This window comes from Scyliorhinus torazame, chromosome 8, assembly GCF_047496885.1.
Source record: "Scyliorhinus torazame isolate Kashiwa2021f chromosome 8, sScyTor2.1, whole genome shotgun sequence".
Classification (NCBI taxonomy): domain Eukaryota; kingdom Metazoa; phylum Chordata; class Chondrichthyes; order Carcharhiniformes; family Scyliorhinidae; genus Scyliorhinus; species Scyliorhinus torazame.
Genome location: NC_092714.1, coordinates 187,310,260 through 187,322,589, shown reverse-complemented (window position 1 = coordinate 187,322,589; position 12,330 = coordinate 187,310,260). Strand labels below are relative to the sequence as shown.

General features: G+C 41.2%; 1 protein-coding gene across 4 annotated transcripts in view; it reads right to left on the bottom strand.

Annotated features, from left to right (window-relative positions):
• LOC140428304 (nuclear receptor coactivator 5-like) overlaps positions 1 to 12,330 on the bottom strand; it is a 45,817-nt gene that overhangs the window by 20,145 nt on the left and 13,342 nt on the right. For 2 of the 4 annotated variants that reach the window (XM_072514634.1, XM_072514635.1), the window contains exons 3-5: positions 6,276 to 6,383; positions 5,540 to 5,606; positions 3,068 to 3,208 (exon numbers count right to left, since the gene is read on the bottom strand). In XM_072514634.1, the coding sequence (XP_072370735.1) occupies positions 3,068 to 3,208; positions 5,540 to 5,606; positions 6,276 to 6,383 (316 nt within the window). The remainder of the gene's footprint in view (positions 1 to 3,067; positions 3,209 to 5,539; positions 5,607 to 6,275; positions 6,384 to 12,330) is intronic. The other 2 variants (XM_072514636.1, XM_072514637.1) reach the window with 1 other exon arrangement.

Here is a 12,330-nt window from a genome sequence, read left to right as displayed (position 1 = left end):
CCTAAACTTGAAACCTAATTAATTAAAACAAAATAAACATGGTAGGGCAGCAGCTGTCACATGTGGGAACTGGTACCATCTGTGATCCAGTGCAACCATCCAGTTAAGTGATGTTCAGCTGGTGTCTGAGCTTCAAACACTGCAATGCATGAAGAGGGAGAAGATACCTGGACACTTCGTTCCAGAAGGCAGTGACATCTCCTGCGTCCATGATCAGAAACGCATCTGTAAGTGAGGTTTGGTACGGGAACCCAGAAGGTAGCACTGGAGAAACGCAGGACTTGCAATTGTCCAACGTTCCTGTAGCTTGTAAGAGCGCAGGCCCTGTAGGGAGTATGAGTGAGCTGACCATGGTACCCTGGTGCGTGGGGCCAGTCAAGCGTGGGAAGTAAAAAGGAATGTAGTTTCAATAGGGAACAGTGTAGTTAGGGGGGATATATGCTGTTGTTTGCAGACAACAGTGAATGCCCCAATGGTTCTGTTGCCTGTCCAGTGTCTGGATCAAGGACATTTCCTCAGGGCTGGGGAGGAACACAAAGAGTGACAGCAGAACGATTAAATTGCTGTGGTCCATCTGGTTACCAACGGCAAAAAAAAAAGATTTTATTGTGGGAGTATTATGCAGGTAGAAGCCAAGTTAAAAGGCAGAACCATCAAGGTTGTAAACTCGATTATTACCCGAACCACGAGCAAGTTGGCACAGGGGAAATAAGATCAGTTGAATGTGTGGCTCAAAGACTAGGATCTTGTGAGGAAGGTGCTACACATCTTACCATATATTTTCCCATTCCACTTTAGACAAGACACCAATCTCCACCTTCAACATCATTCAACACTTCCCCACTCGAGGTCATGTGCCAACACACTCCTGACCAACCTCCAACTTTACTCTGCACAAAGTTGGTCATCGAAAACTTACTGTCCAAGTCCTAACTCACTTCAAGTTCTTTCACTCAGCAGCCCTGGGGTTACTGTCCTATGTTGGCTTGTGGTGAAGCAACACTTTACTTTCAAGTTGCTTCTATCTCAAACACCCTCCAGCACAACCCGCCAAGATCTAATTTTGGCCTCTTGAGCATCCCCAATTTTAATCACTCCACTGTGAAAGCTAAGCTTTCAGCTGCTCCATTCCAAGCACTAGAGTCCCAAATCCACACTTCACTCTTTCAGATATTTAAAACCTAACTTTGACCCAGCTTGTGGCCATCTGCGGCTTGGTATCAACTTGTTTTATTACACATAGATTATGCTACAGGTGCTAGAAAAAAATGTTGCAGCTCGGAGAGAAATGACAAAAGTACAAGTTGCTAGTATTACTGTGAGCAGGAAAATAAACTAACTTTTATCGGGGTAAAGCATAGTTAGGTGGTGAATTTTTTTTTTTTTATAAACTTAATTAAAACTTTATATTTAGAGTACAGAAAAAATCAAAAGGGAACACCGAGAAGATCTTTGTAGTGCTTGCTAGAACAGAATAAGTCACGTGAAAATATTGTAAAACTTTTACTTTCATGTGTAGCAAGTCCTATACAGCACCAAGAGGAATTATCATTGTTGTCCTGACTATGTTGATTGAGAGAGGAACGCTGATCAACACACCAGAACTTCCGATTTTTAAACAACTGCCGTGGGACACAGAATTAACACCTCATGAGACAATAAATGCACTGAGCATTGCCTCAAGGTCACAACTTTTGACTTTGGCAAAACAAATCAAATTTACACTATCCTTAATTTCGGTTGGAAAATCACATGACCATAAAAAGCATTTATTTTTAAAAGTAGATAAGTGTTTTCTCCCAATGGTTGATATGTTCCATACAGCAATATTATCCGTGAAGGTTGACCTTCTCAACCTTTCCCTTGCTCGAGATGGTGGTGATCCTCAGGTTAAATCACCTCTCCGCTCTCAAAAGGGGAATGCAGCTAATGGTCATCTGGGACTACGTCTCCTGTACATTATCCAACCAATTAGCTGTATGTAGCTTCTCGGAAACCAGGTTTAACCCTTCCCTAAAATACTGACCCGTCTTCCACCTTCAAATCTGCAGTCAACCTCAGAAATCATAATCAACCCCACTGAACCTGCCAACCATCACCCCATATTCACCCGTGACTTCCTCTCGGAAATTATTGAATGCATGTCAGTCCACAAATCTGGGTCTATGTTCAGCAATGTTCAATGCAATGCCACAAATGATGTGAAGCACCAATACATTCAGGAGCTGAAGATTTAAGATACTTACCATGACTCTCAGTACGTTCTAATTACTCTTTTCTGTGTAAATACAGTGACCTGGAAACTCTGCCCAGAATGTGCAGTGTTTTACAATATAACTGGACAGTAGAGATTGGCAGCTTCACATAACATATTAGCATCTGAAACACCTGTCGTTACTATTAGGGGTGGCACAATGGGAAACACTGCTGTCTCTCGGGCACAAGGGACCCGGGTTCGATTCTGGCCTTGAGTGACTGTGGAGTTTGCACATTCTCCAAGTGTCTGTATGAGTTTCCTTCCACAGTCCAAAGATGTGCAGGTTCGGTGGGGTTATGGGAATAGGGCAGGGGGCTGGGCCTATATAGGGTGCTCTTGCTAGGGTCACTGCACTCGATGAGCTGAATGGCCTCCTTCTGCACTGTAGGTATTCGATGAGTTATCCAGTCACAAAGGTAAATACTCGAGTTTTCCGATTTCACGGGTAGAATTTAACCTGTCCCTACCTGCCTCCCCCCACACCTTTTGCAATTTTCTCTACATTGATATGTAGATATGACTCAATAGTCTGAAGCGGTGTCACCTGCCCTAAAGTCTGTCACTAAGTTGTTGTTTGAAGGGCATTTAAAATCTCAAACTGGATGTTGCAGTTTTAGTTTCTGTCAAGAACAAAATGAAACACTTGAGATACAATATTCAACACTGCAAACTTGCAAATGCAAACTGGTAACGGTTATTGCTTTTTAAATGACTACCCAGCCTCCAACAGCCATATTACATAATTTGGTCTTCCGATTATTGCATATATTCTATTGAAAAACAGGCAAAACATCAGAGTAGTAATTTTACCTGTAAGTTGGGTCCCTGTGGTCTCTAGCATCCCTGTACCTATCATACAGAGGGTCCCTTGAATCTCGTTCATCTCTGGCAGGTCTAAGTGGAGAACGTTCACGTCTTACATCACGCTCATCACCAAAGGCAAACGGATCTCTACGAAAAGCAGACAAATCAATGAGTTTGTTTATTTATTTTTTTTAAATGCCAGCTGCTGTAACAATGAAGCCGGAACCTTAAACCCGCCCCCCGTACCTGTTGACTACAAGCTTTAATTTTGAATTCTAAATAAAGTTTTTATTTTGAAGTCTAAAGACAAACTAGCAAATATTACAAATGCAGAGTACACTGAAATATTGCTCAAATTAGAGGGGCTCACTGAAGCTTATGGAACTGGTTTATTATACCTAAATGTGCTCGCTAGTCAGCTAATGAAAAGGTCAGTGGAATATTCAACTAACTGAACAAGCAATTTTCACAACTTGGAATGCACAAAGTCAGAATTTCTACAAGGTCAAACGACCGCCTATTTTGTTTTATGCATAAATAAGGAAATGTGAAACTGAGCAAATTGTTCAAATCTGATCATATAAATATAAATGGCATCATTTGGCAATACTTGTTCTAACTCATCTCTTGGTGCTTGCAAAATGCCAAAAGACTAATTGGTGTCAAGGAGGCATATGTTGAAGTTAGCAGCAGCTTGGTCTTTTGTTATGTAATAGAAATGAAAGGTTTAACCAGGTTACAGCCATTTATTTCATGCAGTGGCAAATATCAATTTTCCCTGTTCCCTTCCAAATTTCCAACACGGAGATGAAAACCCACTAAGCATTTCTGGAATGATGCTATAGCCCATGTTAAGCAATTTATAACAATACTATCAAAGCTTGCTGGCTAAGGGAAAGGGAAAACACTATAGGGTGGAAAATTCAGATTCTGAACAGCACACAAATTTCATTGATTATGACGCATCTTAACGAGTGTTTGAGAAATGCTTCAATTAACACCAGGGAAAAAAACAGGACATGGACTAGAAAAAATTTGAATTGAGCATTTAAGAATCGATGGCCTCCAGCATATATTTCATAACAGATCTCTACACTTTTGCCCAGTTTTTATAACAAGAGAACCTCACGCCTTGTCCTTTTAGTTCATGGCTAGATCAGAGCAGTAAACCCAGATTTCTCCGACATCCTATTTCTATTTAATCATTACCGACAATGCATTTGGTTGCTTCCCACAGCCTCCCAGGTGACCAACCCACTGAATCATTCAGGATGGAACTGAATCCGGGTCTTCTCTATGCCCCAGAGCCATGTTAACCCAACATTTTTCAACAGCGCTGATGATTCCGATTCTATTAACGTCGCAGCCATTTTCCAGACATGTCACGAAAACGATTACTTTTAGGAGTCACTTTCTGATCATAACGTCCAACCACTTCCGAGTGAAATCTCATGCTGTTACTTACCTTTCATTTAATATCTTATACAAACTAAACAGTACAAATGGAAACGTGAAGAGTTTGTACCTAAAGAAGTGATTTTCACCAAGAATGTGGGCGAGATCCACAAAAAAATCAAAGTGTCGCAAGAAACTCCAACGATGGCATCTATTGGCAGAATTACACAAGCTGCTCCTTTCAAGTAATCATCATTCAGGAGGTTGCACATGCCATGTTGTTACCAGTATAGTCCAGCACTTTGGCTACTGGAGTATATATACTATGGCTAATGGAGCATGCAGGACAACGCACCAGTGATTCTACAATTTTCATGTAGAGAACAGGTCTCAGCATTCTCAAATAGACGTAAAGTCCGCATGATTGAATTCCGGTTCAGTTGATCTGAATGACGCTGGTTATTCATTATGGCATCAGCCTTTAATTTAATACAGCCTTTTAAGTCCTCGTCATCTTGTACATCAGATGAAAGGATAGGTTATCTCAGCAATAGATAATCATTGCCAGCTCAATCATTTTCCTGCTTCCTTGACCCATTTCCCCTCCGATACTTACCTCACGAGGCAGAGGACATAATTACAAGCAATATATAAGCCTAAACATGTAAATGGACGCAACAGCAAACGAGATGCAAAGTGATGTGGAACAAAAGCACGCTCATAAGAATCACTGGGACCCACGGTCAATGTCCCAAAGAACACTTGGGAAAATTCATTGCAAATTGCAATTCATTTCAAAATGCACCAGTTTTTATTCATTTTGCATAAAAACTAAATTACAGTGTTGACATACATACGCATTAGCTACATTTATTAGACACTTCACAACATACAACTGACTCACTATGCAAGAACAAAATCCTGAGAGGCATCCATAAAGTTGCCATTCAAATTCATAACTTACGTCATGGTCAAAGGCCAAACAGGCCAATTTTAGAACTTTAATATGCTGATTTTACAAAAGACGGCCGTCATCCCATCATTGTCTTGTCCTCGTGAAAAAAAATGCACAAGTTTTATTACCTTCTCGGAGGACTCGGTCTCCGTGCAGTTTTATTCGAATTTCTTCTTTCAGCTGCCATATTAACATCTGAAAAGAACCAACCAACCAATTTGTACAAACAAAAACAGAAATATAGACTTAAGAATGCAAACAAATCTGACAAGACTGATTTACATAAATGTTTATTAATAATGTTTTACTGCATTAAGCATAATCGCTATTTCAGACAATCACAAATTGCCATCTGAATTAGGTCTCAACAGTACAAATCTTTGGTCAAAATGTTATATGTAAAAAATGGAAAGAATCCTCCAGTACCGCCAAAGTCAAAGATCAGACTATACTAGTTACTGTAGATCTTCACATCCGTGGTTTGAATAAAATCAACAGTAAGATATCCATAGATATAAAATTGTACTAATTCCATGATCATTTTGAGTCGTACCAAACATATAATTAGTCGAACGGACTGAGTGGTGCAATGTTACCACATTCAGAATAAACTCTGGATTACCACAATGAAACATACTTGGATGCCAAACATGCCAAAACTAGTGTTAAGACACAAAAATGCGCGCTTTCAAATCCATTCATTTGACAATATGGGCAAATGCACTAATGCACAGGGGTCCAGAATAAAATTGAGCATCAACTGTTAAGCAATACACTCCTTTATAAATGTTCTTTAAGGCTTGTAACTCCCAATGCATTCACAGTATACATTTGAAGACATTTGCAGTCATCTCATGTTCTTACCTAATCTGTACCCTCTACACATTCGCTCGTTCTCTCCTTGTACGGCAGCTTTAGCATCCGCAACACGACCAAACTGCACAAACCCAAATCCATGGTGCATTGACAAAGCTGCAAAATTAATGTGGTTAATGAAAATGTACATACCTGTGGGGTGGAAAAATTCCAGATGTTCAAAAATCTCCAGTCAATAGAGCAAAATTATTTCCTTTGACCCTTGCAAGTTAAACTGGCAATGTCTAGTTCACAAAAGGTCAATAGAAATGATGTTGAAGTCCATTAATTCTTCAAACTGTTCACTTGGCCAGGCAAAATTCCAGTGTGGAAGAAAAGTCCAAAAAAATGGTTGCGAACGAGACCTCAATAAGAACAATCAGCTTTTCCTGAAGAATCAGCCACTTGCAGACAATACCAGTGAAGTCTTTATGAAACCAGCCATCAAAAGCAACAGAACAAATTGGGAATTTATGTAAAATCTTGACCGTTCACGCAACTTGTTGAAAATTCTGAATATATTAGTTAAAAATCTGACTTCACAGAAAAGCAATTTGAAATGCTAAAATCAGGTATATGGAACATCTTTAATATATTATATACTAAAAAAATGTATGTTTTAACAAATCGCAATTCATTCCAACTTTGCAAATCTCTTCTCGTTCTACTAATGACCTTTGGTTCATCAAATGGTCCATTGCACACAGGACCTTTCTACTCATCATGAAACTACTTGTATACATAGCCACAATGAGGACTGCTGAATGGATCATGAAAGCACCCAGAGTACGGTTCCAAATTAGATTGCAGGCTCCTTATTTTGATCAATGGCAACTCTTATTCCACATTATTTTGCTAACACCAGGAACATATGCTTGAATATTAGGAAACATTTAAGAGTGGAGATTTAAATGAAACTTAACCGGAGCAATGTAAGCATCTGTATTTGTCGGTGTATGACCAAACACACAAAAAGCAGCAAGCCTTCAATACAAACGGTTTAAACCTCAGCCAAAAACTTTACATCAGACATTTGCTGGTATAAACTGTCAAATATAGTCATACATCAGTTTAATGCAACTGTCACACTAGTAGTCAGTAATTTAGCAACCAATACGATGGCTGAAAATTTTTATTCCATGGGAATACCACTGCTTATATAGTAGACATTGCCATTTTAACATCAATAGAACCTAGGTTTCAAACACTGGCCAATCTCCAGAAGCAAATGTGTAAGCTAACAATGACTAGCCATCTTGAAAAACCAGACACTTTCAAAGTTAACATGCAATAATCAGATTCAAAAGCTGTGCTTTTTTCCATCTGTAGAGCAAAACCTTTCAAGCATATCTGAGCTTCAAATTTATCAAGATGTATAAAAGCAACCAACAGCAGTGAACGTGGATGTCCAGCTACAATGTTTAAAAAAATGCAATAACCACACAATCCAATTGTACACAATGCGGCAACACCGCTTTATGTACTATAAAGTTTCAGCATGGGTATTGCTAAGTCACCAATTTCCACTCTTCCATTGTTGAAGCTGTCAAGTTCAGTGAAGATTACACACGAAAACTAGTCAGCCTGGAATTAGCTAGATTGGTGCCGGGGAGATGCTAAGTGAAAGGAAATAAATGAATCGCTTTGAACCAAAGTCTCTAACGCTACCTACTACGGATTGCAGTTCAGGGACTGGGCAGAGAAACGGGGTAATTCTATTGTTTTCTGCAGTTTAAGAATTAGCCATATACTCAGAAATGCAGAATCAAGAATATACAACTAGCAGACATTGCTACAGGTACAGGTCGAGCACCCTCTTAGAAATTCCAAACATTGACCACGTCCATACACCGCGCCGTTTTTTTTGCAATCTCATCGGCCTTTAGCGCAACAAGTTCCCGACCCGAGCTGACACAATCCAATCCAATATGAACTTGCTGACTGCACAAGACCGTTAACACAGGAAGTCTAGTTATTTATCTGCGAATGAACATTCTGAATCTGCTCCCACAAGCAGAATTGCAGGTGATGCCATGGTTGGGACATTACAGGTGCCCAGCATTAATTATTCAATGATACATCTTTATATGAGACTATAGTTAGCCTAGGCTTAGGCTATTGTAACGCAAGTATGCCTCGTCCTGTATGTGAAATTAACTGAAATCCGAAACGCGATCGGCCCGAGGATTTCAGATACTCAACCTGCATTCCCAATGGCAGAGCCAGAATGAGAACCAGGGAACGCCAAATAAAGGCGATTTGCAAAATAAGCAATAACATGAAGCAAAACCTTTTCCTGAAATTAAAATGGCATTTGCTATCATTTTCATTAGTGAAGCAGCATCATAAATCAGATCTCAAGTTGAAACATGTGAAAACTAACAGAGTTTTGGGGTTAAAGTTGCTAAATACTGAAAACTACCGAATGATTAGTGATGTAGAGTATGCCCTGGATTCCTCAATTTCTTCATATTGGATAACTAGGCTGTCCATATTCAGGTGATGCGATTCAAATGATATAAAGTCACCATCAAGCCGAGGGCATTGACCAGTTTTGAGCTCATGACCATGGTTCAGCCACTCCTATTGCATATCTATATACATGAGGCAAAACCTCCATATGCTTTACATTTCCCCAATAAATGGGAGGGCAAATTAATATAGTTACATGACATTGCCCGCTCACCATTTTCAAAATTGTTTCAAATCTGGTTAAGTGATTTTGCTTCACCAATTCTATGAGTTCACACAATTTTAAAATCGCAATCATATGGAGGATTGTATAAGATCTGTGGGCAAAATGTGTCAAAGAATGACATTCTCTTCAGTTTGCACATATTTAATTTCAGAGATGAGTGGGTGGAGACAAACTGTATGAAAATTGTGTCAAGGAATCATGTACACATTATAGTGCAAAGCAAGTCACTTCAAATGGCTGGAATTATTAGAGTTAAAGTGGCTGGAAACATTAGCCTTCCTGGTTTAATAATAATCTTTATTGTTGTCACAAGCAGGTTTACATTACACTGCAATGAAGTTACTGTGAAAATCCCCTAGTCGCCACATTCGGCCGCCTGTTCGGGTACTCGAGGTCAATTTAGAATGTCCAATTCACCTAATAGCACGTCTTTTGCGACTTGTGGGAGGAAACCGGAGCTCCTGGAAGAAACCCACGCAGACACGGGAGAATGTGCAGACTCCGCAGTGACCCAAGCCCAGAATCGAACTTGGGTGCCTGGTGCTGTGAAGCAACAGTGCTAACCACTATGCTACCATGCCACCTAAACCTTCCCTTTCTGTGCAACAGAACATGACTGTAAAAACTTACTGACAAACATTTGTCAAAATTTTGCAAATGCTGCTGACTAGTGTGTATTTATTTGCTTATTAGCAGAGTATAGAATCCCTAGAGTAGAAGGAGGCCATTTGGCCCGTTGGGTCTGCACCAACCCTCCCGAAAAACCACGCCACCTCGGCCCACTCCACTGTCACCCTACCCTACCTACACATCCCTGGATACTACAGGGCAATTTTCTCCTGGCCAATCTACCTACCCTGCACATCTTTGGACTGTGGGAGAAAATTGGACCACCCGGAGGAAAATCAAGCCGACACGGGGAGAATATGCAAACTCCAGTCACCCAAGTCCCTGCCGTGGTCAGGCAGCAGTGCTAACCACTGGACCACTGTCACGCTCATCCTAGCTTTATAAAACAGTCACTTGTCTCTGCAAGTGCTTCACACGGGTGATCAGACAAAAATTTGTAAAAAATATTCGGATGTGTAGCTAAATATGGAGTCAGAGATAGTATGAGGCGGAGTGCTCAGGAGAGAGGTGGAGACACCAACATTGATGGAGACTCACATCTTGAAGGCCATTCAGCTTTGTTTCTATGGTGGGTTAAACAGGAAGTCATCGTATTGCCAGACAGGTAAATTAAGGATGCATGTTTTTAAGTCCAAGGCGAGATTTCTATCTTGACAATGTAAACATAGGCTCTATATTTAAGTATTAGCCTGCACATGCATCACTGAAAAAAAGGAAACAAATGAAAGCACCGATTAAATCATCGAAGTATATAGTCTACATTATGGGGTCGAGAGCTCATTTACATACTGGTGTTCAAAAATGCTCTCAACAGTTGAAAAGGATTTTATGCATGACATCAGGTCAGAGAAATCAGCCAAATCACAGGAATTCTGACCACATTTCAAGGTTAACTGGGTGGCATGTTCTAAATACCAACAGCAACAATTAAAGGACTACTGCAATTGAGAGCGATATGCTTTTGCTCACCTATTAACTATTATAAATCAGTGTGCCTCCTTCACTCAACAAGCCTATAGGGCGGCACGGTAGCACAAAAGTTAGCACTGCTGCTTCCCAGTTCCAGGTTCGATTCCCGGCTTGGGTCACTGTGCGGATTCTGCACGCTCTCCCCGTGTCTGCGTGTTTCCTCTGCTAGGGTGCTCTTTCCAAGGGCCGGTGCAGACTCATAGGGCCAAATAGCCTCCTTCTGTGCTGTAAATTTTATGATTCTATCCAGGTCAGCACCTGGCTCATGACCAGTTAACTCTGCCATTACTGATTTAATCTCCAGTTTAGTGGTTTTCTTTTCAGTGGACTGACATCCACAATTCAAATCCACTTGCAAGCAGAATCTGAAGGAAGCATCTGCGGGCTTCTACACCTTGACAGAAACAAAATTTACCACTAGCGTCCAAACAAACCTCTCCTCACAAAGACAAGAAAGAGAGACTGGTGAATCTGATATGTAACACTCAGCCAACAAATGTTCTGGAATCCCTGTGGCAACATACAGAATCAGATACAGGCGGAGGAAACCTGTACTGGGTTATAGGCAAACAAAACCAACCAACGGGCTACAAAGAGAGAGGCAGAGGGCCTTGGTAAGGCATACCTAGAATATTATGTGCAGTTTTGGTCTCCTTCTCTGAGGAAGGATGTTCTTGCGCTCGAGGGTGTGCAGCGAAGGTTTACCAGGCTGATTCCGGGACTGACGTATGAAGAGAGATTGATTAGATTAGGATTCTTTTCGCTGAAGTTCAGACGAATGCGAGGAGGATCTCATAGAGACTTATAAAATGCTATTCGGAGTAGATAGAGTGGATGCAGGGAGGATGTTCCCAAAGGTTGGAGTCAGCAATGATTGTGCCTAATGGCGGAGTAGGCTCGAATTGCCTCCTCCTATCTTCTGTGCATTTTAGTTTTGTTTTAAAATACAATTTACACTGCATGAGACCATTCGGCCCATCGAGTCTGCACCAACCCTGGGAAACAGCACCCTACTTAAACCCACACCTCCACCCTGTCCCGTAACCCCAGCTCATCTTTTGGACAGTTAAGAGGCAATTTAGCACGGCCAACCAACCTAACTTGCATATCTTTGGACTGTGGGAGAAAATCGGACCACCCGGAGGAAACCCACGCAGACACAGGGAGAAAGCTCAAACTCCACACAGAAAGTCACCCAAGTCTGGAATTAAACTGAGACCCTGGAACTGCGATGAAGCAGTGCTAATCACTGTGCCACCACACTGCTATGTCAAGAAAATATTTGAAAAGGAGGAATTCCATAGTTGTTTCTCAGTCCTGCAGTCCCTCGCCTCGGATGACATTCTATGGCATGGTGGGAAAACCAAAAAATTGACATGAAAATTTGGCATCCACGTAGGAATCGTTTGAAGAAGCATGATGGTCCCCACTATTGATTCACCACCATGCTAGCAATATTCTATCCAGAATTTGAACTTGCTTCCGGTATCCAATATGTGGATGACTAGTGAATGCGGCAGATATGGCAGTCATTATGCACAAATAGCACCTGCCATACCCATATGTTCTGGTCTTGCCCCAGACTGGTCAGGTACTGGACGACCTTCTTTGAGGCCATGTTCAAGCTGTGGGAGAGACAGTGGAGTAGTCTTCGGGGTATCAGAACAGCCAGAGCTCTTCATGGGATGAGGGGGTAGGCATCCTAGCCTTAGCCTCGCTGACCGGTCGCCCGACGGAGACTACTGCTTGGCTAGCGATCGGCAGCAC